Source organism: Bubalus kerabau, chromosome 1 (genome assembly GCF_029407905.1).
Source record: "Bubalus kerabau isolate K-KA32 ecotype Philippines breed swamp buffalo chromosome 1, PCC_UOA_SB_1v2, whole genome shotgun sequence".
Taxonomy (NCBI): Eukaryota; Metazoa; Chordata; class Mammalia; order Artiodactyla; family Bovidae; genus Bubalus; species Bubalus kerabau.
The window spans coordinates 212,104,484-212,129,311 of NC_073624.1; the positions used below are offsets into that span (position 1 = coordinate 212,104,484).

Consider the following 24,828-nt stretch of genomic DNA (forward strand, 5'->3'; position numbering starts at 1 on the left):
ATATTCAGGGTTGATTCCCTTTGGAATTGACTGGTTTGATCTCCTTGCAGTCCAAGAGACTCAGTGGCGTCTCCTTCAGCACCACAGTGCAAAAGCATCAGTTCTTTAGCACTCAGCCTTCTTTATGGTCCCACTCTCGCATCCATACATGACTACTGGAAAAACCAAAGGTTTGACTAGACAGACCTTTGTTGGCAAAGTGATTTCTCTGCTTTTTTAATAATCTAGGCTTGTCATAGCTTTCCTTCCAAGGAGCAAGTGTCTTTTAATTTCATGGCTGCAGTCACTGTCCACAGTGATTTGGGAGCCCAAGAAAAGAAAATGTGTCACTGCTTCTACTTTTTCCCCTATTTGTCATGAAGAGATGTGACCAGATGTCATGATCTTAGTTTTTTTAATGTTGAATTTTAAGCCAGCTTTTTCACTCTGCTCTTTCACCCTCATCAAGAGGCTCTTTAGTTCCTCTTCGCTTTCTGCCATTAGAGGGGTATCATCTGCATATCTGAGGTTATTTATATTTCTCCTGACAATCTTGATTCCAGCTTGTGATTCATCCAGCCTGGCATTTTGCATGATGTACTCTACATAGAAGTTAAATAAGTAGGGTGACAATATGTAGCCTTGACGTACTACTTTCCCAGTCTGTTGTTCCATGTCTGGTTCTAACTGTTGCTTCTTGATCCACCTATAGGTTTCTCAGGAGACAAGTAAGATGGTCTGGTATTCCTGTCTCTTTAAGAATTTTCCACAGTTTTTGTAATCCACACAGTCAAAGCTTCCCTTGTAGCTCAGTCAGTAAAGAGTCTGCCTGCAATGCAGGAGACCCAGTTCGATCCCTGGGTTGGGAAGATTCCCCTGGAGAAGGAAATGGCAACTCACTCCAGTATTCTTGCTTGGAGAATCCCATGGACAGAGGAGCCTGGCAGGCTATAGTCTATGGAGTCGCAAGAATTGGACACGATTGAGTGACTAAGCACACACACAGTCAAAGGCTTTAGTGTAGTCAATGAAGCAGAAGTAGATGTTTTTCTGGAATTTCCTTGCTTTCTCTATGAGCCACGAATGTTGACGATTTGATTTCTGGTTTCTCTGCCTTTTCTAAACCTAGCTTGTACAGCAACTTGTATATCTGGAAGTTCTTGGTTCACATGCTGCTGAAGCCTAGCTTGAACGATTTTGAGCATTACCTTACTAGCATGTGAAATATGTGCAATTGTACAGCACTTTGAACATTCTTCGGCATTGCTCTTCTTTGGGATTAGAATGAAAACTGACCTTTTCCAGTCCTGTGGCCACTGCTGAGTTTTCCAAATGTGCTGATGTATTGAGTGCAGCACTTTAACAGCATCATCTTTTAGGATTTTAAATAGCTTAGCTGAATTCCATCACCTCCACTAGCTGGTTCATAGTAATGCTTCCTAAGGTCCACTTGACTTCACACTCCAGGATGTCTGGCTCTAGGTGAGTGACCACACCATCGTGGCTATCCAGACCATTAAGACCTTTTTTGTATAGTTCTCTGTGGCATAAGTAGTTGGGTCATAGATTTGGGTTACCATGATGTTGAATGGTTTGTCTTGGAAACAAACTGAAATCATTCTGTCATTTTTGAGATTGCACCCAAGTACTGCATTTTGAACTATTTTGTTGACTATGAGGGCTACTCCATTTCTTCTAAGGGATTCTTGCCCACAGTCGTAGATTTAATGGTCATCCGAGTTAAATGCACCCATTGCTGTCCATTTTAGTTCACTGATTGCTGAAACATCGATGTTCACTCTTGCCATCTCTGGCTTGACCACTTCCAATTTACCTTGATTCAGGTAACTAACATTCCAGGTTCCTGTGCAATATTGTTCCTTACAGCATTGGACTTTACTTTCATCACCAGACACATCCACAGTTAAGCATCATTTCCTGTTTGGCCCAGCTGCTTCATTCTTTTTGGAGCTTAGTAATTGCCCTCCCCTCTTCCCCAGTAGCATATTGGACACCTTCCAACCTAGGGGGTTGGGACTCATCTTCTGGTATCATATCTTTTTGCCTTTTTTGTTGATGGGGTTCTCAAGAATACTGAAGTGAGCTGCCATTTCCTCCTCCAATGGACTGCATTTTGTCAGAACTCTCCATCCTGACCCATCCATCTTGAGTGGCACAGCACAGCACGGCTCACAGCTTCACTGAGTTGTGCAAGCCCCTTCGCCATGACAAGGCTGTGATCTGTGAAGCAGTGGGAGAGAGAGACAAAGCTGGAAGGGTGTTCAGGGGTCACACTACAGCTGGCCTTGGGGCCTCAGCTCAAGCCGACACCTATCCCCAGATGCTCAGACCTCAGTCTCCCCAGTGTCAGTGTCGAGAGTGGAGGCTGAACCTGAACTTTAAAGGGGCCTTACTCCCAGGTCTGGGAGCTCTTAACAGCACATTCCAGACGCAGCTGCCCACGCGGGCCTGTGCGACGTGATGCCACTGGCTGGGAATGTTTTCAACAGATGGCAGCGTCCTCTGGAACCCACCCATTCCACCCCAATATGCCCTGGGGGGCCGTGACCTCAGAAGTGACTCACACCTGGGGTTGCCTTCCTGGTCTCAAGCGGGGTATGCTGAGTCAGCTGGACCCCCCCGCCCCCCCTACTCCCTGAGACCTAAAGACAGCCACTTACATCCCCACAGGCTGGCAGTGCAAGGAGCCTGGGCTGGAAGCCAAGACTTCTGAATTCTTTTGCCTCAGTTTTCTCTTCTGTTCACTGGGACATCACATGCCCTAAAGCAGTGTCTCCTCACAAGCCAGCTCTTCTCTCAGTTTCTGCTCAGTTTCTGCCTCTCAGTTGCACTCAGGTTCTGAGTGGGGGTGGTCTCTTTTGGTGCCACCTGTGTGTCACCATATCATGGCTCGCAGGCTGGGGTCCTGCTGCTCTGAGACCTTGTCACATGGTCTCTTCTCTTTGTATTTCTTCTTCAGCTGTCAGTGAGTCAGTGTGTGGCTCTGGTTTTCCACTCCGGATGGGGATATCATGTTTCCTTGTAAAACTGAAGCAAGAAAATATGAATAACCCATGAGACAGGTGGAGACAGATGCCCTTAAGAGAGGGACGTGGTGTCGAGATGTTGTGGCTTAGGCAAGACTACATTTCAGAAGCTGTTCATGTATGCCAGTGAACATACTAAAGAGATGCCAAAACATCTCACCCAGATCAAACAAAGAGATGGTCAGATGAGTTTAGGCTGTGGCACTCTCTATGAGACTTCAGTAGTGTTGAAAGGAAGGAGAGGGATAACTTGGGAGATTAGAATTGACATATACACACTGCTATATATAAAATAGATAACTGAGAGGTCCCTGGTGGTCCCAGAAATCTTCCTGCCAGTGTAGGGGACATGGATTTGATTCCTGGTTGGGGAAGATCCCTTGAGCAACTAAGCCCATCTGCCACTTTGGGCTATTGAGCCTCTGCTCTGTAGCCTGTACTCTGCAATAAGAGAAGCTACCATGATGAGAAGCCCGCACGCCACCACAGAGTAGCCCCACTTCCAGCAACAAAGAGCCAGCAGAGTTAAAAAAGAAAAAAAAAAGGGGGGCGGATAACTAATGGGACTTCTCTGGAGGTTTAGAGGTTAACGTTTCAAGTTTCCACTGCAGGAGGCATGTGTTCGATCCCTGATAGGGGAATAAGATCCCACATGCTGCACAGCGTGGCCAAAAAGGTAAAAATAGTTTTAAAATAAATAATGAATAACTAAAATAGATAACTAATAAGGACCTACTGCATAGCTCAGGGAACTCTACTCAATACTCTGTAATGACCTATATGGGAAAAAAATGTAAAAAAGAGTGGATGTGTGTATACGTATAACCAATTCACTTTGCTGTACCCTAGAAACTAACACAATATTGTAAATCAACTACACTTCAATAAACAATTAATTAAAAAATGAAGACGTGTTGAGAAAGGCAAGGGCAACTCTCTAGATGAAAGGGTATGGCATCACATTCTCTGGGCCACTGTAACAAATGACCACAAACTTGGTATCTCAAACAACAGATATGTCTTTTCTCATATTTCTGAAGACAAGACATTCAGAACTAGCATCACTGGGATGAAATGAGGGTGTGGGCAAAGCCGTGACTTGTTCGGAGGTGCCCGGGGAAGGTCCTTCCTGCTTCTTCCAGCTTCTGGAGCCCCAGGCATCCTGAGCTGGTGGCGGCCTCCCTCCAGCCTCTGCCTTTTTTGTCACTGGCCTCTGCTCTGAGTCTGTGTCTCTCATAAGGATACTTGCAGCTGCATTTAGGGCCCCTGAGGACAATCTCCTTGTCTGAAGACCTTAATTTAATGGCAGCTGCCAAGACTCTTTCCAAATAAGGTCAAATCCACAGGTTCCGGGGGTTAGAATATAGACATGTCTTTGTGGATCTTTATTCATTCAGTCACAGAGACAAAGGGGAAGGGAGGGCCCTGCATGTGCCCCACCTGGATTTGGGATGAGAAAAAAAGGTGCTGGAGGATGTCACAGTGACAAGAGGGGACACTGGAGCATAGATGAGGGATGATGTTGCAGCCTGGCTTCTGTGGAGGACCTCAGGGTTCAAGGCTCATTTGGGAATTCCCTGGTAGTCCAGTGGTTAGGACTTGGCTCTTTCACTGCGGAGGGCCCAGGTTCAGGGAACTAAAATCTCACAAGCTGTGCAGCCTGACCAAAAGGGAAAAAAAAAAAAAAAGGCAAAACAATTGAACCAATAGACTTAAGGGTGAAGCAGCCGAATGTCAGAGGCTGCCTCTTGAACAGCCATGTACATAAACAGACCACAGGTGTGTATTTTTCCTGGTAAAACATGGAACACTGCACACATCAAAAATACAGTTCAATTAATTTTCCAGAACACAGGGTGTTCCAGAGAAGACCCAACCCCTGAAACCCTCTCACACCCCCCATCACTGCCCTCAAGGATGACAGCCTTTGGACAGTTCTCACGGTGGGTGGGTTGGTTTTCTAGACTGTCCCACAGACAGACCTCTGCTATGTCCAACTGCTTCTTGTTCTGAAAGTCATCCACGTTGTTGTGTGTTCAGGGTGTTACTCTTTTTTCATGGCTGCATGGTGTGATTTTGCTGCAGTGTATATATCCATCCTCCAGCTGATGGAAATAAATAATATGAAGAATTGAGAACTCCCAGAACAGGGCGTTCATTGTGCTGCTCTTGTAACTTGTCCATAGGCTTGACGTCTTCCAGAAAAGCACAGCAACACACCACTGTACCCTGCTGGGATGGCTGCAGTCAAAACCATGGCCCATAACAGCTGCCAGTGAAGAGGTGGGGACACTGGAGCCCTTGTGCACAGCTGGTGGGAATGTAAGATGGGGCAGCTGCTGTGGAATAAGGCCCTCAAAAAGCCAACCAGGGACTTTCTTGGTGGTCCAGTAGTTGAGAATCTGCCTTCCAATGCAGGGGATATGGGTTTGATTCCTCCTTAGGGAACTAAGACCTCACATGCTGCAGGGCAACAAGGCCTGTGTGCCGCCACTAGAGAAGCCTGCCTGCCACAACTAAGACCCTAGGTAGGCAAATAAATTAATTATTTAATTTTTAAAAAAGAAGCCAACCACAGAATCACCATATAACCCAGCAGCTCCACTCCTGGGTACCTGCATGAGAGAAATGGAGACTTGTGTTCACACATAAACTTGTACATGAATGTCCACAGCAGCACAATTCACAACAGCCAAAATGTGGAAACAACCTCAAATCCATCTATAGATGATCGATAGAATATGGTCCTTTCACACAGGGAGCATCACTTGGTCATGAAAAGAAGAGATGCCCTGACACCCACTACCACATGGATGGACTTTGAGAACACGATGCTCAGTGAGAGAAGCGGACATAGAAGGACACACAGGGTGTGATTCCACTCATGGGAAACGTCTGGAACAGGTAGATCCACAGACAGAGAAATTGGGTTGTCAGGGGCTGCGGGAGGGGGTGGGAGTGCTGCTGATGAGAACAGGGCTTCTCTTTGGGAGATGGAATGTTCTGGAATTAGAGCTAAGCATCAACAACTCTGTGCTAAAAGCACTAATTGCAGTTTCCTGGGTGAACTGTGTGATGTGTGAACTCTGTCTCAGTGATGCTGTTGTTAGAAGCACCTGGAGCACAGCTGTCTTTCCAGGCATGTTCCCCTCAACCCTGGTCACACAGAGTCCTGGATCTTGTCCTCCTGGCAGGTTGGGGTTGGGACAGTCTAGGAAGGGAAGACCAAGCTCCTGGTGGGCCGGGACTGAAGGTGTCATTCGGAGGACCAGCAAGGTCATGGACTATCTCATCCATCCTTCTGGCCTGCCTCTCCTGCCCTATCTTCCAGAGGAGGAGCCAAGACTTGGGAGGGTGATGCCCGTGGGCAAATCCCTCTGAGTATAAGGATACGGGCTGAGCGGGACCCCCATCTCAGTCCTGGGTGTCTGTCATACCCCTGCATGATCCTACTAGGCAGGATGAGGAGTGGTGGATCCCCAGAACCACCAGGGAGGCATGTTGGCCATGCATCTGGCTGGACTGGTTGCCCCCCAGAAGTCCATTAGGGCAGGCTTGTGCTACTTAAATGTGCCTTCTGTAGCTGTGGCCGTAGGAATGAGGCACCGGAAGCTGAAAGGCAGGGCTCTGAGCCCAGGCATGTGTCCTGTGTGGGGCTTGGGGGAAGGCCCTGCCCTGCTTGGGCCTCAGTTTCCCTGCTTGGCAATGTTGCTGCTTGGCTGAGTCTGTGAAGCTTCACTGCACTCACCTCGTGGGGCCCAAGGCTCCAGGTGTGTCTGTACATGACAAGCAGGTGTGGGTGTAATTGAGGTAGCCCCATTCCTACCCCCTTGGATGGGCAAAGCCAGATGCTAGGGATGGGCGCTGGCCTTGGTCAGCATCCCTGTTCCCATTGGCTGGCCTTGGACACGCCTACCTCTCCATCCTCCTGTCAGCCACCTTCCTGCCCAAATACCTCTGCTCACAGTATCCTTCAAATAGTTCACCTGCTCCTCTACCACATTTCCCAGGGCCAACCCCTCAGTGGAACCCCAGCCACCAGCCTGGCTCTCAGGAAGCTCCAGTTGGAAGGGTAGACTGACCCCCACCCCCGTACTCCTGGGCATGGCCACCCAGTCCAGGGGTCTGGGTAACATGGACAGACATTTGGGCCAGAACTTCCATCCCAACCTCTGACCCCTGGGCAGCTCTCTGTCTCCTGTTTTTCTGCCCAATTTTTCCATCTCTCTGTCTCTCTCATGCTGTCTCTGTCTTACCCATCTCTATCCCAACTGACTCTGTCTCTCCTTGTAGCTTTATCTCTTGTTTCTCTGTCTCTCCCTCTCAGTCTCTTGTTTCTGACTGTCTCTCTGTCTGTCTCTCTCTGTTTCTGGCTCTCTCTCTCTTTTCTAACCTTTTTTTGACAAATTGAAGTGTAGTTAATTTACAATGTTGTGGACTTCCTTAGTCAAGAGAGGACACCGGTTCAATCCCTGGTAGGGGAAGAATCCACATGCCATGGGGCAACTAAGCCCATGCGCCTCACCGCAACTCCAGAGTAGCCCTCACTCGCTGCAACTAGAGAAAGTCTGTGTGCAGCAACAAAGACCCAGCACAGCCAAAAAGAAATATATAAATTTTTTTACAATGTTGTGTTAGTTTCACATGTATAGCAAAGTGATTTGGTTATACATACAGATTCCTTTTCAGATTCTTTTCCTTTAAGCTGCTCCTTCTTAGTCGCTCTGTCTGTGTTCGACTCTTTGCGACCCTATGGACGCATGATGCCCTCCAGGCTCCTCTGTTCATAGGGATTCTCCAGGCAAGAATACTGGATGGGTTGCCATGCCCTCCTCCAGGGCATCTTCCAAACCCAGGTCTCCCGCATTGCAGGTGGATTCTTCACCGTCTGAGCCACCAGGGAAATCCAAGAATACTGGAGTGGGTAGGTTATTATTCAGATCAGATCAGTCGCTCAGATGTGTCCGACTCTTTGCGACCCCATGAATCGCAACACACCAGGCCTCCCTGTCCACCACCAACTCCCGGAGTTCACTCAGACTCACGTCCATCGAGTCAGTGATGCCATCCAGCCATCTCATCCTCTGTCGTCCCCTTCTCCTCCTGCCTCCAATCCCTCCCAGGATCAGGGTCTTTTCCAATGAGTCAACTCTTCGCATGAGGTGGCCAAAGTACTGGAGTTTCAGCTTTAGCATCATTCCTTCCAAATAAATCCCAGGGCTGATCTCCTTCAGAATGGACTGGTTGGATCTCCTTGCAGTCCAAGGGACTCTCAAGAGTCTTCTCCAACACCACAGTTCAAAAGCATCAATTCTTCGGCACTCAGCCTTCTTCACAGTCCAACTCTCACATCCATACATAACCACAGGAAAAACCATAGCCTTGACTAGACGGACCTTTGTTGGCAAAGTAATGTCTCTGCTTTTGAATATGCTATCTAGGTTGGTCATAACTTTCCTTTCAAGGAGTAAGCGTCTTTTAATTTCATGGCTGCAGTCACCATCTGTAGTGATTTTGGAGCCCAGAAAAATAAAGTCTGACACCGTTTCCACTGTTTCCCCATCTATTTCCCATGAAGTGGTGGGACCGGATGCCATGATCTTCGTTTTCTGAATGTTGAGCTTTAAGCCAACTTTTTCACTCTCCACTTTCACTTTCATCAAGAGGCTTTTGAGTTCCTCTTCACTTTCTGCCATAAGGGTGGTGTCATCTGCATATCTGAGGTTATTGATATTTCTCCCGGCAATCTTGATTCCAGCTTGTGCTTCTTCCAGTCCAGTGTTTCTCATGATGTACTCTGCATATAAGTTAAATAAACAGGGTGACAATATACAGCCTTGACGTACTCCTTTTCCTATTTGGAACCAGCCTGTTGTTCCATGTCCAGTTCTAACTGTTGCTTCCTGACATGCATACAGATTTCTCAAGAGGCAGATCAGGTGGTCTGGTATTCCCATCTCTTTCAGAATTTTCCACAGTTTATTGTGATCCACACAGCCAAAGGCTTTGGCATAGTCAATAAAGCAGAAATAGATGTTTTTCTGGAACTCTCTTGCTTTTTCCATGATCCAGCGGATGTTGGCAATTTGATCTCTGGTTCCTCTGCCTTTTCTAAAACCAGCTTGAACATCAGGAAGTTCATGGTTCACATATTGCTGAAGCCTGGCTTGGAGAATTTTGAGCATTACTTTACCAGCGTGTGAGATGAGTGCAATTGTGTGGTAGTTTGAGCATTCTTTGGCATTGCCTTTCTTTGGGATTGGAATGAAAACGGACCTTTTCCAGTCCTGTGGCCACTGCTGAGTTTTCCAAATGTGTTGGCATATTGAGTGCAGCACTTTCACAGCATCATCTTTCAGGATTTGGAATAGCTCCACTGGAATTCCATCACCTCCACTAGCTTTGTTCGTAGTGATGCTTTCAAAGGCCCACTTGACTTCACATTCCAGGATATTATTAGTACAAGATAATGAAGGTAGTTCCCTACACCGTTGGCTCTGTCTTTATGTCTCTCTGTCTCTGACTCCCTGTGGGTCTCTGCAGTCTACCTCTTTAACACTCACACGCCCGCAGTCCGTTCACACCAATCTGGTGACTCAAGGAGAAGCACCGCTCTCCCCGCCCCGCAAGACAAACACGCGCAGTGACCGCAGGGTTTTCCTCAATCTGCCGGGGCCGCCCACCCTCCCCGCTCCAGAGGCGTAGTTGTTCCGCCGTCTGGGCTCTGGCCCCGCCCTGAGGAGCCGCATTGGTCGGTCCCCGGACCACATCCCCGCCCCGCATCCTGACCCGCCCCCTCTGGAGCTGGCCCCGCCCCCGAGGCTTCCAATTGGCCTGCGTGGGGCGGCCGGGTCGGTTGCTCGGCTCGCAGATCTCGCAATGGCAGAGCCGCGGATGCTCGCGGGGAGGCGAGAACAGGCAGCGAGTTGGGCGCGTGGCCATGCGCGGCCGCCTATGGCTGGGCCTGGTGTGGCTTTTGCTGGCACGGGCGCCCGGCGCCGCGGGGACACCAAACACTCCGCGGAGACCGCGCAGCTACCCGCACCTGGAGGGCGACGTGCGTTGGCGGCGTCTCTTCTCTTCCACCCACTTCTTCCTGCTCGTGGACCCCAGCGGCCGCGTGCAAGGCACCCGCTGGCGCGACAACCCTGACAGTGAGTAGCCGGGACCGCTGCCCGGGGCCGGGGGACAGGGCAGATAGGCGGACAAAGGCAAATAGCAAAGGCAGGGCTGGGCAGCAGGGATGTGACACCAACTCAGGTTCTGTGCACAGTTCTCGTTCCTTCTCTCATTTGAGGGAGGTTCTGGAGGCTCCTTCGGCTGCGTGGTGGCGGCCAAGTCATTTCCCGTCTGGGGCCTCAGTTTCCTCAACTATAAAATGGGCCCAACCCACTTGGAAGGAGGGTTGAACAGTTGAGGTCAAGGTCATGGGGGAAGCTCCCACCTCCAGGCCTGGCTCAGCAGCAGAAGGGTCTCAGAGAGATAGTTGAGGTTGGGACCACGGGGGCTCCAGAGGGGAAGGGGAGGGGAAGCTGGGACTCCGGGAAGAGCCTCCATGGGCCCAGCACATAATGAGGTGAGGGCAGAGTTGAGTCTGAACTCTGAACTCCCCAGCCTGCAAAACCAAACTCAGGGCCCTTCTGAGTTGGGGTCCCCTCTATGTCTTCCTGGACACCCACTTGGCAGATGAGGAAACTAAGGCACAGAGAGGGCAAATGACCTACCTGGGGTGGGAGGTGGGGGTATGGAGCTGGGGCTCTACAGTGCCCAGAACCTCACTGAGTTGGTGTCACATCCCTGCTGCCCTGACCAGGAAACACTCAATAAGTGTTTGTGGAATGTATGAGGTAAGAGGAGATGAAGGGGCAAAGAAAGAGAAGGAGGAGATTGGCAATAAAAGGGAGGCTAGGGCAGTCAATGACCCCAGGCCTGTCTCAGTCTCCCTGCAGCTCTGAGACTGGGCAGAGTGGGAGTAGGGGAGCTGAGGCAGTGCTGGCCACTGCCTGAATCACCACCATTAGGGCAGATAATCACCTTGCCCTTCCCAGTTGCTTTCATCTGGGGCTCTCAAGGCCCTCATTAGTCTCACCAGACGAGGGCAAGGACAGGGGCACTGGCTGGGCGGGTCACTCAGTGGTGGGCATGGCCAGGCAGGGTGGCCCTGGGCTGGGGGTGAAGTCTGGCTCTGCTGGATGGCTTAGGATAGTCACTGCTTCTTTCTGAGCCTTGGTTTCCCCACCTGGAACTGGGTGTCTCACCCAAAAAACAGCTGGTGCAGATGTCCTGTGGGACATGGGGTGAGTGCCCCATCACCAAAGGCATCCAAGTCCAGGCTGAACACCAGAGGGCAGGGCTTTGACTCCAGATTAGGCCCCTGTGCCTGGGTGGGGCTCAGAGTGTGAGCTGGGGCTTGTCCCCCAACCCTGCTCCACTGGACAGGAAACATCAGCTCAGATGGGGCAGGGCTGCCCTAGGGTCACCCATCCAGCAACAGGGCCTGAGAAACTGGCTCTGCCACCTCTCAGGCCTCAGTTTCCCCACCTGGGAAGTGGGCACAGTTAGCACCTTTCTCCTGGAGCTGTGTGTGGGCTTGGTGGGATACAATGCCTGGCATACAGTTGGCACTCAAGCAGTGTTAGAGGTAGTGTTGATCTGAACACCTTGTGCCCCACCCCCAGGCCGTTGGCTGGGCGGTGTCTCCCCTGTAAAGACATGGGCCTGGCTAGCCGAGCTGTCACCATCAGTTATGGTAACAGCACTGTGGGGACTGTGGGCAAGGCCCGCGGGGCCTGTGCTCACTGCCAGGGGTCTATATCTGTCACAGAGGCACTCACCTCCTCTGACTTGGTTTTCTCACCCCTGACTAACAGGCTCCCCGCTACTGCAAAGCTTGGGGATGATCTCCACTGGCCTCCAGAGAAAGGCCTTACTCCTTCCCCACTGATTCCCACCCCTACCACCTCCCCTGCCCCGCCCCCCTGGCTTGGAGTACTCTTTCCCCCACCCGTCAGTCCCACAGCTTCAGGACTTGCATGGCCCCTGGTGCGTCCCCACGCCCAGCACAGGGCCAGGCACACAGGAGGTACTTGGGAAATGTTTCCAATGGGGAATGTTTCCCGCGTGAATGAATGAATGAACAGAGAGAGCGGGTGGGGGGGGAGTAGGGGAGTGGGGAGTGGGCGAGCCCTGACAGAGCCCCTCCCTGCAGGCGTCCTGGAGATCCGATCCATCCGTGTGGGCGTCGTGGTGCTCAAGGCGGTGCACAGTGGCTTCTACGTGGCCATGAACCGCCTTGGCAGACTCTATGGGTCGGTGAGTGGAAGTGCACAGGGCGGTCGGGGGTGCGCGCAGAAGTGTGCGGGGGCGTGTTCGGGGGCGTGTCCAGGGCCGCTCACTGCCCACCCCGCAGCGGTTCTGCGCTGCGCACTGCAGGTTCCGGGAACGCATCGAGGAGAACGGCTACAACACCTACGCGTCAGTCCGCTGGCGCCACCAAGGCCGGCCTATGTTCCTGGCTCTGGACGGTCGGGGCGCCCCGAGGCTCGGGGGCCGCACACAGCAACACCACCCGTCCACGCTCTTCCTGCCAGTCCTGGTCTCCTGAGTCCCAGGGTCAGTGACGCCTGGTCCGAGATTCCGGGAGATGCGTGAGGCTGGGGAAGGCGGGGTTTGGGGCGAGCCCGTGTCCAGTTACTCACTGGTTTCACCTGCATTGAGCACCTGCTCTGCTGGGCACAGGGAACACCACCAGACCCCACAGATGTGGCCCCGCGCTCAGAGAGACTGAGTTGGAGGGGAGGTGGACAGTGAGCTGAGCAGGGGCGTAAGGAATCCAGCCACAAGCTGGGGGCCAGGGAGGCTTCAACAAAGGCACCAGTCAGGCTGGAGACGGGGAGGCAAACATGCCGGGGTGGGAACCTACTGGGGTGTTTGAGGCAGCAAGGAGGTGGGGAGGCTGGGGGCTGGGGTACACTGATGCCATGGACTGGCAGGGCCTGGTCCCAGGGCTCATGGACATGTCACCTCATGGGGCATAGGGGACTTTGCAGGTGGGATTAAGGTCCCTAAGATGGGGACAACCCTGGATCCTCCGGGGGGCCCCAGTGTCATCACAGGGTCCTTATAAGAGGGAGGTGGGGGGGTCAGAGGCAGAGAGACAGGAGATGCTGCGCTGCTGGCTGTGAGGATGGAGGGAGGGGCTGTGAGCCAGGGATGTGGCACCTCTAGAAACTGGAAAAGTGGGGAGTCGGTACTCCCCTGGAGCTTCGGGAGGGACTAGCCCTGCCCACGCCTGGATTTAGCCTTCTAAGACCCAAATTGTGACCCCAAGACTGAAGTTGATAAACGTGTTGTTTTAAGCCATCAAGTTTGGTGATTTGTCACAGCCATCCTTGCAGACCCACACACACTGGCCTCAGAGCCCCTTATAAGGTGTGCAGCGCCTTGGGGTGTGCAGGCCGAGGGGGGTCCCAGGTCAGCTTCCTGGGGGCTGAGCTCCCCCAGGGGGGGCAGGGGTGGAGCCAGGAGGTGGGGGAGGCTCCCACCCCTCCCAGTGGCCATTTCCACTTAAAAGACCAATTTGGGGGGCACTCCCATGGGGTACAGGCTGGACACTCACCCACAGAGGGAGCAGAGTGATCCTGCTGTGGACAGACTGGGCCCCAGGCTGCACCGACGCACACAAGGAATACGCCGACCACCGGCTTCTTTCTAAGTAGGTGTATTTTTAAATAGCTTTCAAGATACACATATTTTCTCCTTTAAAAAATGTCTGTCAGAGCAGTCTTGTCCTTGTTTCACTGGTTATCCTGGTGTCCCAGGCCCTAGTGTTCAGGGTGGGGAGCAGGGCCTGTCCACGCAGCCAGGACCCCAGCTGAGTGGCTCCACCCCGTCTCTCCATAGATCATGCAGGGCCGCGAATGAACTCAAATGTCCATTTATTTCAAAGCAGTAATAATTTAAAATTATAAAAACCTTTCCGCTGTTGAACATGTAGAGGGTGAGGTCAGAGACCAAGGGGAGGGAAGGTGGGACGCCCGGGCAGTGTGTGCGGGCGCCCGGCCCAGCCGGGTTGTCCCTGGGGAGGCCGAGCTCCCTCCGCAGCCTGGAAGGGTGGGTCCTCCGAGCCTCCTCCGCGGCGGGCCCGGTGGCGCTGCAGTCCGTGGGCACGTGGGCTGTCTGCTGTTGCCCTGGGGGCTGGTCAGCCGGTTTGCTCAGGAGCTGCTGGCCGGGTTCTCATTGCCAGGTGAGCTGGAGGACGAGGAGGAGGAGGAGGAGAAGCTCACCCCAGCCAGGCCCGGGGGGTCAGTGGCCGTGTTCTGTCCTGTGAGGCTTTTTCGGCAGACGGGGCAGCTGTCGTGCTTTGCAAGACAGAGAGGAGAGGGAACAGTTCAGAGGCAGTGGGGGTGAGGGGTTCGGGGGAGTGTCCCGGCCGGCCCACCGCTCACCTGCTCCAGCCAGGGCACGATGCAGCCATCGTGGAAGAGGTGGTTGCAGGGCAGCTGCCGCACATGCTCACCCAGCCCATAGTCATCCTTGCACACGGGGCACTCCAGCCCCGAGCCTGCAGGGCAGGAGTGCATCTCTCAGGGCAGCTCCCCTGCAGCCCTGCCCAAGGTGTCCCGGGGAGGAGGGGTCACTGGCCCAAACCCAACCCCAACCCCCCACCCCACCGCTGACCCCTGGGGCTCGTACCAACATGTTCCTCAGTCACGGGCACGGTGGGGAGGGCCTGGATTTTCTCTTTGTCTGCGGGTGGGGGACCCGTGTTTTCAAACTGATTGAGGAGCTGAAAGACAAGAGGCCAGAGAGCAGGTGGGCTGGTGGGGCCCCTCGCCCCACGGGGCTATGAAATGCAAGGCGGGGTTACCTGCAAAAGCACCGAGGCCCAGTTTGTCCTGGCCCGACCCTGAGGGGTCAGAGGTCAGCTGCCCCAGGAGGCCCAGCCCTGGGCTTCTGCCCACTCTTCTGCTCATCACCACCTTGTAGCCAGGGCTGGTAGCCACCCCAGGGACACCACGGCCCCTTCCTAGGGCCAGGGTGGCTCCCAAGTCCTCACATGGCTACAACCAGGGGGCAGGCACCCGTGACAGAATATGCAGCAGAAGGCCCCAAGGTGGCTACAGCCCCGCCTCATAAGTGCCACCCAAGACACAGACACGGGAGACACTCTGTCCTCCTGGGGCAGAGTCCAGCCTGTAGGGTTGTCCCCACACCAGCTGAGCAAGGCCCTTGTACCTGCGTGATGATGGCGTCCAGGCCGTTGGCCCCCCAGGCGTAGTCCATCGGGTTTGAATGCAGGACGCCCCTGGGCAGAGAAGGCTGGGGTTCAAGTGGCAGAGGGGTGGGCCGGGCACAGGGGGCCCCTCCCCTACTCACCAGGGGCCCAGGCCCAGGTTGGGGATGGTGGCCGGGGTGATGATGCCATTGACCAGCTGCTGGATGATCCTGGAACAGAGTGGCCAGGCCCGTGGTTAGCGCCCTTAAGAGGAGGGTCCAATGTAGGGGGCCTGGACTCTCAACTGGTGAGAAAAAGCCCAAACACAAGGGTGCTGGGGTAGAGGTCTCCTTGAGGCCTGGACAGTGCCGGTTGATACACAGTTGCATCCACCCCCATTTTGCAACCAAGAAGGAGTGCCATGGGGGGAGTTAGGGGGGGACCAGGAGCTCTGGAGTCAGCCCTGTTCCTCACAGCGGCCCTGAAACATGCCAGCGAGGTCACAGTGAGTCAGGCCATGTCCGGGGCTGGACTAGCCTCGGCCTGCCTGCAATCAAGCTCCATCTACAAAGACCCACAGGACGCTCAGCCCTGTGTCCCGTGGAGCTAGGACGGGCCTTCTAGGTCTTCCCATCCTGTCCTCAGGACCCTGCACGCAGGAGGGGCGAGGACACCGGATACTGCCGTTTGCCTGTGCCCTGGGGCGGAGGCCTCTCTCTGAAGGACACTGAGGGGCACACGGCCTCTCAGCCAACCTGGACCCACAGGGGACCCGCCCTGCCTGGAGGACGGCCCCTGAGCCAGCACCCATGCCTTGTGCCCACAGCACCTCCTGAAAGGACAGCTGGTTGCTCTGCCTGAGCGGGTGGGGTGGGCTGGACGCCCCAAGCCCCCCGCCCGCGGCCACCCCCGGGCCCCCTCACCCTTCCAGCGTGGGGACGCCTTCATGCCGGCCGGTGGCCCGCCGCGCGGTGAGGCGGGCGCGGGGCTGCCGGGCGCCGTACCGGTGCCGGGAGTGCTGCTCTCGCTCCCGCCGGCTCTCGGGGTCCCTGCTATCATCAGCCTGCGCCCCAGGGGGGAACGTGGGGATCTCGAAGCTGTCGTCAAAGATGCCGAAAGCAAAGTGCCCATAGCCCTGCGGCAGCGTGAACAGGGGCTGGTCCACATTCTGCAGAGAGGAGGGCCATCATCATGGGACAGGGGCCAGGGCTGGGCGGGAGGTGGGCAGCCCTCACAGGGAGCGGGGAGGCTGCCTCTCACCTCGAACGGTTGCTGCCGGCTCTGGTCCGCAGAGGCTGTGGAGGGGGCTGAACCATTCTCTGCACTCCTGAGGACAGGCACCATTAGCAGCAGGAGCACCCCACCCCAGACAGATGGCCAGAGGGTCAGATGAAGGCGGACCCCCTCCACCCCTGACCCAGGTCCAGCCAGCGCACCCTTGGGCTGAGGGTCCATGAGGGGGGCAGCCTTACCTGGTCTCCTCCGGAAGCTCCTCGATAAACCCAGACTCGCATCTTGGGCAGATGTAATCCTGGGGAGGACAGGGCAGGCAAGCATGATCTCAGGGCAAGGCGGTGTGTGTGTGTGTGTGTGTGTGTGTGTGTGTGTGTGTGACTCATCTCAAGGGCCCAGGTGAGAACCTGCTAGCTCCAGCCGTGTGGCCCCAGGCAGGGCTGGTGCACTGACTTCCTTGCCCACATGGTGGGCCGTGACCTTGGAAGTTACATCCCCAACCTCCCACGTCCCTGAGTCCATCAGCCTGTGCTCCCCACAGTGACAGAAGTCACAGTTTCGGGGCCTCCACTCAGCCACGTGGCCTGATGAAGGCTCTGACAAAGCCTGCAGCAAAGGGCCAGCTGACACGGGTCCAGGGAAGTTTCCCAACTTGGGGGACCTGAGAATGTTCCCTAACACCTCCACACCCACACAAGTATAAAGGAGGAGAGTGACTAGGAGAGTGACTAGTGGGGCTCCAGGACCACCTGGGCCTCAGAGACCAACTCCCAAGGAGGCAGCCACCGAGGGTGGGAGGCATACCCAGGCAGAGGAACCGGCCTGCAGAACATTCTGGACTGCCTGAGGTGTGGCCTGTGACCCCAGGCTGGACAGCCAGCAGGCAGACTGTGATGTCTCCAGTCAGCAGAGAGGTGGCCCTGCCCCTCAGGGACAGGGAGCCTGAGCGCCAAATCCACTAGTTGGGCCTGGAACTGGCTCAGGTCCACATGTGTTCTAAGGCTGCAAGCGTGAGGTGCTTCCACTGAGGCCGCCCATGGTCCCAGTCCCCAGGAGCCTGGGGCACCGATGGCTGGGCCACCCTCTGTAGGGAACAATATGGAGGTGTGTGGGGTGTGGCCTGCCCTGAAGATGCTGGGGGCCAGGCACCTGTCAGGAAGGCGGGACCCCCACCTGCTCCACTGCAGAGAGCAAAGGGGCTAGGGAATCAAAGGACACCTCCTGAGCCGGGCGGGAGGGTAGGCCAGAGCTGCACATGTCCCGGGGACCTGTGTCCAGATGTGTAATGAACTCTTACGATTCAACAACAAAAGACAAACGCCCCAGTTAGAAAACGGCCAGAGGATCAGAACAGCATTCTCCACAGACAGACAGTTGGCAATGAACCAAGAAGAGATGTACACGTGATCTGCCAACAGGCAAACGCAAACCAAAACCAGCGGGACACACTCCACATCCACCCAGATGGCTGGACCCACAGAGCTGACAGGGACCACTGTGGGAGGCGGCGCAGAAATTGGAACCCCCACATGCAGGTGGACTATGAAATGGGGCAGTGTCCTCAGAAAACAGTCATGGTCACCCCATGACCCTGCAATTGCCCCACCAGGCACCCACCAGGGTGACAGAGACAGGTCCACACAGAAACCCACACATGCACAGCAGCCAAACATAACCACATGTCCCTCCACCCCCGGGAGCATCACTCAGACAAGGAAAGGAAAGCCCTGACACTTGCTACCATGTGGACGGACCCTGAGAACACGGTGCTCATTGAGAGAAGTAGACACAGAACACAGAGTGTGATTCCACTGATGGGAAACATCCAGAACAGGCAGATCCACAGACAGAGTGGGATCCTGGTTGTCAGGGACCAAGAAGGTGACTGCTGATGGGGACGGGTCTTCTTGTTGAGTAACCAAATGTCCTGGACGAGGACACTGGTGATGGCCGGCTGCAAGACCTGAGCTTTAAGTGGGTGGGACATGTGGCACTGAAACTGTGAACCAGGAACAGCAGGACAGCAGCCCTCTGCCCTCCTGAGCAGGGGCGTGGGGCCCAGGGGAGGCTCCCCCAGGGAGTGCCCACCATAGCTGTCACTGGCATGGGGTTTCCAGGGCTGTCACTCAGCCTGTCGTTTACTTCAACATTTCATAGGCCAAGAAACGCAGTCACTGGAGGCTCTGTGCTTGGTAGCCAAGGTTCTTGCCCACTCCAGGAGGCTGCAGGGGGAGGACAATGGATAGGGGCAAACGTGGCTGCAGTTGAGTCTGAGCTGACTGAGGTAAGGAAGCTGGGAACCTTCTGGCCTGGGTCAACAGGAAGGCCCAGAACCTCCCTGAAGCCTGGCGGAACCCCCGTGAGAAAACTCTCTCTCCCGGGCACCCTTCCCAGGCCTGCACCCTGCCCTGGGCAAGCCTGGGAGAGCCAGGGCGGGGTGAGCAACACGCCCACTGGAGATAGGGTGTCTGTCCTCCACCCCTGAGGCTCACTGCTGCTCCTGGGACCTGAGAGCCAATCACCATGCCATCCTCAGGGGTCCCTGTGTTCCCCGAGCCCCAGCACAACCCAGACCGGCCATCTCAGGGCCTAGGCCTCTCCCTGTCCTGGGTCCCCACAGCCTGAGCTGGTATCTACCTGGCTTGCCCCCTCTCGGAAGCTGGGTCCCGGCTGCAAGCCTCCATCTCCCCACCTGCAAATGGAGGGTAGTCTCAACCCCAGGCTCTGGAATTGGCCCCTGAGCCACAGTGACCTGGTTTCAGGGAAGCCCCAGACTCTGCTGCACATGCAGAAGGTCCAGACCTGGGTCTTCAATGCTCCCTCCTCCAGAGGCCGCACATCCCAGAAATTTAATTACCTCACCGTGACAGAAATGGGGACACCCTGGGATGGAATGATCACCCCCCATAGGACAGAGTCTATATACCTTGGCAGGGCCCTAGCTCGTGAGCACCTATCCCCAGCTGACAGCTTCTCTCCTGAGACCAGGGTGAATACTCCCTCATTATTACCATGGCAACAGCGGCCCACAGGACAGACCGTGCACTCCATTCACTCAGCACTTGCTCCCTACAGTAGGCCCTTGGAGACAGGCCTCACCCTTCATGCCACATGCAGACCCCAGGTTCCTGGCCAGGTGAGTGTCGGGGAACGGGGGACATTGAGGTGGGAGCTGGAGAGATGATGGCCTTAACACTGAGCTGGCAGGTGGACCAGCCTGCGCCCCAGGGGCTCCGTGCAGAGGACGGACCTTCTCTCTTCACCCTGACGGCTCTCCGAGGTGACCTGTTCGACGGAACAGAGCTTGTTCCCGTCCCCCCGACCCTGCTCAGGGACACTTCTGAGAAGAATCAGGGGTGTCCATAGGACAGCAGACAGAACCATGACCGCCACCAGTCAGGCCACCAGGAGCCTGGCCCGTGGATGTCCTAGATCCACCTCATCCCCGGTGCTCCCGTTTCCTGGGGGATCGAGTCTGGGCCTGTGCGCCGAAGCAGAGGCCTCTGAGCTGGCCGGCCTGCCCGGTTCCTGCTCCCACACGCCCATTCCAGGCAGGCACCCGCCCTTCCGGGGCATCCTGGCCCCCTTGTGCCGGCACTCTTGAGCACAGGGGTGCCCTCGCCAACCCATCTGATGGGCGAGGAGAATGAGGCAGAGTCTCATGGCTGCAGGGAGAAACCCCGGGAGCAGAGAGCCTGCAGCCACCCGAGTCTCACTGCCCCAGTGGGGCAGGGGGAGGTGGGAGGGGTGCTGCTGGCGGGAGCCTCCCACTGTCACCAGGTTAAGAGCCCACCTCCCTACCCTCATGAACACCAAGTGCACCCCTACTCATAAACAGACACCTGTCTACAGGACCCCGTCAAACCCCTCCCAAACCCACAAATCAGTCCCCTTGCCTCCAATATTTGCTAACAGAATTTACCAACATTCCAACAAATCAAATATTTGCCAATCATTTGCTCAGCATTGGCTCCCTGTAAACTCTGAGAGCAAAGGTCATGGCTACCTTGTCACCACTGGATCCTGTGACTAGAAAGGCCCTCGCCAGCTCAGTGTCCACAGACTGTCCACAGAGATCAGGATCCTTCTGGTCCGAGACTACATGGCCAGGATCCGGCCGCGTGCTGGCCCTGGGAAGGGAGGCCAGAACAGCTAACTACACAGACTACTTGGCCCCGGGCTGCCGATGGCTGTGGACAGGTCACTCTGGGGTAAGCCCAAGGCCCAGGGCCTGTCCGGGGCTCACACCAGCTGCAAGGGGCTCCCTGCAGCTCACCTAGGCTAGAGGGCTGTCCCGCCAACCCGACCGTTCCTGCCAGTGGAGAAAACCAGACCCAGAGCTGGGGCGCACAGGAAGCCGGAAGAGGCAGAAGCAGTACGTCTTCCGGGAGGCTGGAGTTGAGGAGTCGGACAAGTCTCGGCCCCCCGAGTCTGCTCGCTCACCGAGGTTTCCATTTATCTGCCGGTCCTCATCCCCTTGCCTCTGGAAGCCACACCACCCTTCCCTTATCTTACACTCTCCTCCTGGGTCCGGGCACCCGTCTCCATTCTAGCTCACTCTCCTCTGTGGCTGGGATAATGCCCACGACTCCTGCTAACTCCCCCAGGGAAGTCCACAGCAAGAAAAGCAGGGATGGGAATCTGGTTCTTAAATCAGCCAGATGACCAAGGAGAGCTGGTGCTCAATCAATCGTCGCCACCCACAGCCCCTTTCCCTGGCCCCCCACATCGCCCTCTTCCTGTTCCTCCTGAGCTGGCCGAGCGGCAAATGCCACGAGCGGGGCCGGCCAGGGGTGCCGTGCCTTCTAGCCTTCCTCCCAGTCAGCGGGGGAGGGTCGGCCAAGAGGGGGACACCGACCCCATCCCGGACCTACCCACTCGGAAGTTCCGGGCTGAGGGGCCTGGAAACCGAGCCTTTCACGAGCAGCTGTCCCGCGGCCTCCACCCGGATGAGAGCACAGGGCCCACCTGGGTCCTGACCCCGGGCCCCGGAAGGCGCAAGAACGCCGGCTCGGGCCGCCGTCGGGCCTGGGAGAGCTACGGCTCTCTCCCACGAGGCGCCCGCAGCGCTGACCGCGCTCGGGGCCGACTCCGCTCCCTCCCGGTCATCGGCCTCGCTGCGCCACCAGGGCCGCCGCTTCCGGGCCCTCCGCGGGGACCTCAGTTTCCCCGTCCGTGCCAACTCGCCTCGGGCCAAGGCAGTGGCCCCCGCCCGCCCGGCCTGGGCCTCACCGGCAGGCGCGGCACGATCTCGACTGAGCAGCAGTGGCAGAAGTACCGTCCGGGCTGCGGCGACGCCTCGGCCATGGCCACCGCCGCCTCCTCCGCGCCGCCCGCCCCCCGCGCGGCGCCCGCCGCCGGCCGTTTGCTGCTCCCTCGCCGGCCGACGAGCCCGCGCACGCTCACGCACGGCACGCACAGCACGCACGGCGTGAGGAGGGGAAGGGCAGCGGAAACGGGACAGGCACCGCGCGAGGCGGGCGGTGGCTCGGGTGACGGTGGCCGCCGAGGAGCAAACTAGGAGCGGAGCTGGGCGGGGGTGGGACCATGGGCGAGGCCTTGCTGGGCGGTTGCCCGCCGTAGCAACCTGGATCAGGGCCTGAGGTGGGTTTGGAGGTGGGCCAGGCTCGACGGCTAAGTGGAAGGCCGAGGGCGGGGTTGGGGCGGGGTGGGGCCAAACCCCTCCTCTTCTACAAAACTGCTACCAGCTCCCACCCCGACCCTCCTAGTTCCCTCATTATTTCTTCTATTGCCAAGACCCACCTGTTTGGAAATCAGTCCTGAATATTCATTGGAAGGATTGATGCTGAAGCTGAAACTCTTAATACTTTGGCCACCTGATGCAAAGAACCGACTCGTTGGAAAAGACCCTGATGAAAGATTGAAGGCGGGAGGAGAAGGGGATGACAGAGGATGAGATGGTTGGATGGCATCAACGACACAATGGATATGAGTTTGAGCAGGCTTCGGGAGTTGGTGATGGATAGGGAAGCCTGGTGTGCTGCAGTCCATGGGGTCGCAAAAAATCGGACACGATTGAGCGACTGAACCGAGTGACTGACTTACCTGTTTCTCACTTCTCTGCCCTCACTGCTCCTGGGATGCTCCGGTGCGCACTCACCTCCGGGCGTTTGCACGGGCTGTAACCTTGCCCTGGTGCACCGTTGCCTAGATACCCACATGGCTTTCTTCCCCCACACCTTTCAAGTCTGTTCAAATGTCCACCTATTGAGGCATGTTCCGCAACAGCGCTTAGGTCCATATGATAAACTGTAGGGTCAGTTCCACAACAAAAGGGATTTTTGTATCTTGTTCCCAGCTGGACTCAGAACAGGGCCTGGCACACAAGCTTTACATAAACATTCTCCGAATGCATGCAGACAGGAGACCCATTCCTGGATCAAGGAGGCCTGCTCTCCCATGCCTCAGTGTGACACTTGGCATAAGAGACTCTGAGCGAGGTGTGGCCTTGTTTCCATGATGCCTCAGGGTGAGGAGAGGGCAAAAAACCTACCCCTCCTCTCAAAATTAATCAGGCCAGGATCATTTCTGAAGTTAGTTTCAGGACAATTATATGCTTATTTCCTTACCCACTAGACAAACATTCATGAAGCTCCTGTTGCATGCCAGACTCTGCTGGGGTGCAAGGACATAGCAGAGGAAACCACAGACAGGAAATGAAAGTGGTTTTCTGAAATACTCCATGACTGGAGGACACAGAGCAGGCTGCAGACGCCCCAGCCCCACGGGACTGAGCCAGGGGATGAGCCCCTAGGGTACACTTGGCTCTGCCTGGAGAGACAGACAGAACTTCCCACGGGACAGGACCTTAGAGCCAGGAATTTGAGTAATGAATAGGAGTTAGATGGAGGTGGGATTCCTGCTGAGAGTTGGGAGTATTGGAGCTAGAGTGTCAAAGAATTACAAATTGGAGCCTGTGCATAAAGGGTCTTGAATGTCAAGAGGCAAGGAATAGGGACTTGTCTGCCAGCCACCATCTTGCACCCCTCAAAGCTCAGAGGTGATTCCAAGGCATTCCTGCTCTGACCACCAGAGAGCGCCCCAGCCCTGTTGCTGGGAAACAAGCCCTGTTGCTGGGGCAAAAGACACCCCCCTCCCCAATTTGCCTCCACCCAACCCTCCCCTGAGGGATATAGGGAGGGGCCCTTTGCTTCAGACCTTTACTGACTAGCTCCTGACTTGTTTCACACCAGACATACATTCATTGATTCATTCATCCTACAGAAGTTTCATTTTGTTTTTTTTGTTTGGTTTGTTTTTTTCTTTTCCTTTTGACTTATGGGATCTTAGTTCCCCAACCAGGGATTGAACCTGAGCCCAGAGCAGTGAGACCACCTTGTTCTAACTACTAAACTGCCAGGGAATTCCCCATCCTGCAAAAGTTTATGAAGTACCACCCAAGAGGACTTGGAGTCAGTGGGCTCACAGCATTCAAATCCCACCAAGTCACACTGGCTATGGGGCCCTGGGCAACTCACTTAACCTCTCTGGGCAGGTGGCAGAAACTTCCTCTTGAGGGTTTGAGATTGGATTATGCTTGAGGTTCCTGTGGGCCATGCGGCCTTCCTGAGTTCATCTACCCTTCTGGCACCTATCCCCAGCCCAATGCAGTCTCATTGGCCCCCATGAGTGGGCCGAACTGCAACCCGCCTCAGGGCCTTTGCCTGGTCATGCCCTCTGCTGGGAGTCCCATTCCCACCATCCTTTCTCTTTTGCTGCTTCTCAGAAGGCTGCTCTGATCCTGTCCTGGGGGAGCCCAGTGCCCTGTTCCTTCTCTCCCCAACTCAGCCACCCCCAGATCCAGGAGTTATCAGTGGTATCTCCTAATATGTGAAGCCAATACCCAGAATATAGTAGGTGCTCAATAGATTCTTGAATAAAAGAACAATTAGTGAGTGCCTGCTGTGTTCCAGGCCTGAGTAGGGTGCTGGGAATGCAATGGAAACAAGAATATGGAGTTTTGTATCTTATAAAACTAAGCGCTTAGGATGTGCCAGCCAGATGTTTAATCCTCACACAAGCATCAGGATGTGGGAGCAATGAAGACTCTTGTTTTACAGATGAGAAAGTGAAAGTGAAAGTCACTCAGTCCTGTTTGACTTTTGGCAAGCCCATTAACTATATGGTCCATGGAATTCTCCAAGCCAGAATACCGGAGTGGTTAGCCTTTCCCTTCTCCAGGGGATCTTTCCAACCCAGGATCGAACCCAAGTCTCCTGCTTTGCAGTAGACTGAGGCTCAAACACGGTCACGCAGCAGACACAACCATTGGACCTCTGGGTCTGGGCTCCTTGCCCTGCTGGTTACCCTGGGACTGGGACATCCAAATTC

The 24,828-nt window shown here is 55.3% G+C and overlaps 2 protein-coding genes across 9 annotated transcripts; one reads left to right on the forward strand and one right to left on the reverse strand.

The window, feature by feature from the left end:
- Positions 1-9,911: 9,911 nt before the first annotated feature.
- On the forward strand, positions 9,912-13,876 carry FGF22 (fibroblast growth factor 22). Of its 4 annotated transcripts, none has more exons than XM_055552722.1 (4): positions 9,912-10,180; positions 12,235-12,338; positions 12,436-12,638; positions 13,632-13,876. In XM_055552722.1, the coding sequence occupies exons 1-3, from the start codon at positions 9,967-9,969 to the stop codon at positions 12,628-12,630; spliced, it is 513 nt and encodes a 170-aa protein (XP_055408697.1). In that variant the 5' UTR covers positions 9,912-9,966; the 3' UTR covers positions 12,631-12,638; positions 13,632-13,876. The 4 variants fall into 4 exon arrangements, with proteins under 4 accessions (XP_055408697.1, XP_055408686.1, XP_055408706.1 ...); XM_055552711.1 differs by having other exon boundaries at positions 12,459-12,638; XM_055552731.1 differs by having other exon boundaries at positions 12,235-12,334; positions 12,459-12,638.
- Positions 13,877-13,946: 70 nt separating this feature from the next.
- Positions 13,947-21,891, reverse strand: RNF126 (ring finger protein 126). 5 transcript variants are annotated; one of them, XM_055552681.1, is made up of 9 exons: positions 21,709-21,890; positions 19,114-19,168; positions 16,716-16,774; positions 16,167-16,411; positions 15,405-15,473; positions 15,264-15,333; positions 14,721-14,814; positions 14,474-14,589; positions 13,947-14,386 (listed from the first exon to the last, which is right to left on the reverse strand). In XM_055552681.1, exons 1-9 carry the CDS (start codon positions 21,781-21,783, stop codon positions 14,240-14,242), a joined length of 930 nt encoding a protein of 309 aa, XP_055408656.1. In that variant the 5' UTR covers positions 21,784-21,890; the 3' UTR covers positions 13,947-14,239. The 5 variants fall into 5 exon arrangements, with proteins under 5 accessions (XP_055408656.1, XP_055408665.1, XP_055408677.1 ...); XM_055552690.1 differs by lacking the exon at positions 19,114-19,168 and adding an exon at positions 16,504-16,570 and having other exon boundaries at positions 16,167-16,378; positions 21,709-21,888; XM_055552702.1 differs by lacking the exon at positions 19,114-19,168 and adding an exon at positions 16,504-16,570 and having other exon boundaries at positions 16,248-16,411; positions 21,709-21,888.
- Positions 21,892-24,828: the final 2,937 nt, after the last annotated feature.

What these genes read in the sequence shown, in the direction of transcription:
- FGF22 (XM_055552704.1), top strand. Translation starts at nt 9,967, where the DNA reads ATGCGCGGCCGCCTATGGCTGGGCCTGGTGTGGCTTTTGCTGGCACGG. An exon ending in CTGGCGCGACAACCCTGACA is followed by an intron (nt 10,181 to 12,234) that starts GTGAGTAGCCGG and finishes CCCTCCCTGCAG; the next exon opens with GCGTCCTGGAGATCCGATCC. An exon ending in TTGGCAGACTCTATGGGTCG is followed by an intron (nt 12,339 to 12,458) that starts GTGAGTGGAAGT and finishes TGCGCACTGCAG; the next exon opens with GTTCCGGGAACGCATCGAGG.
- RNF126 (XM_055552673.1), bottom strand. Translation starts at nt 21,783, where the DNA reads ATGGCCGAGGCGTCGCCGCAGCCCGGACGGTACTTCTGCCACTGCTGC. An exon ending in AGATCGTGCCGCGCCTGCCG is followed by an intron (nt 16,775 to 21,708) that starts GTGAGGCCCAGG and finishes TGTCCTCCCCAG; the next exon opens with GATTACATCTGCCCAAGATG. An exon ending in GGCGTCCCCACGCTGGAAGG is followed by an intron (nt 15,474 to 16,166) that starts GTGAGGGGGCCC and finishes ACTCTGTTCCAG; the next exon opens with GATCATCCAGCAGCTGGTCA.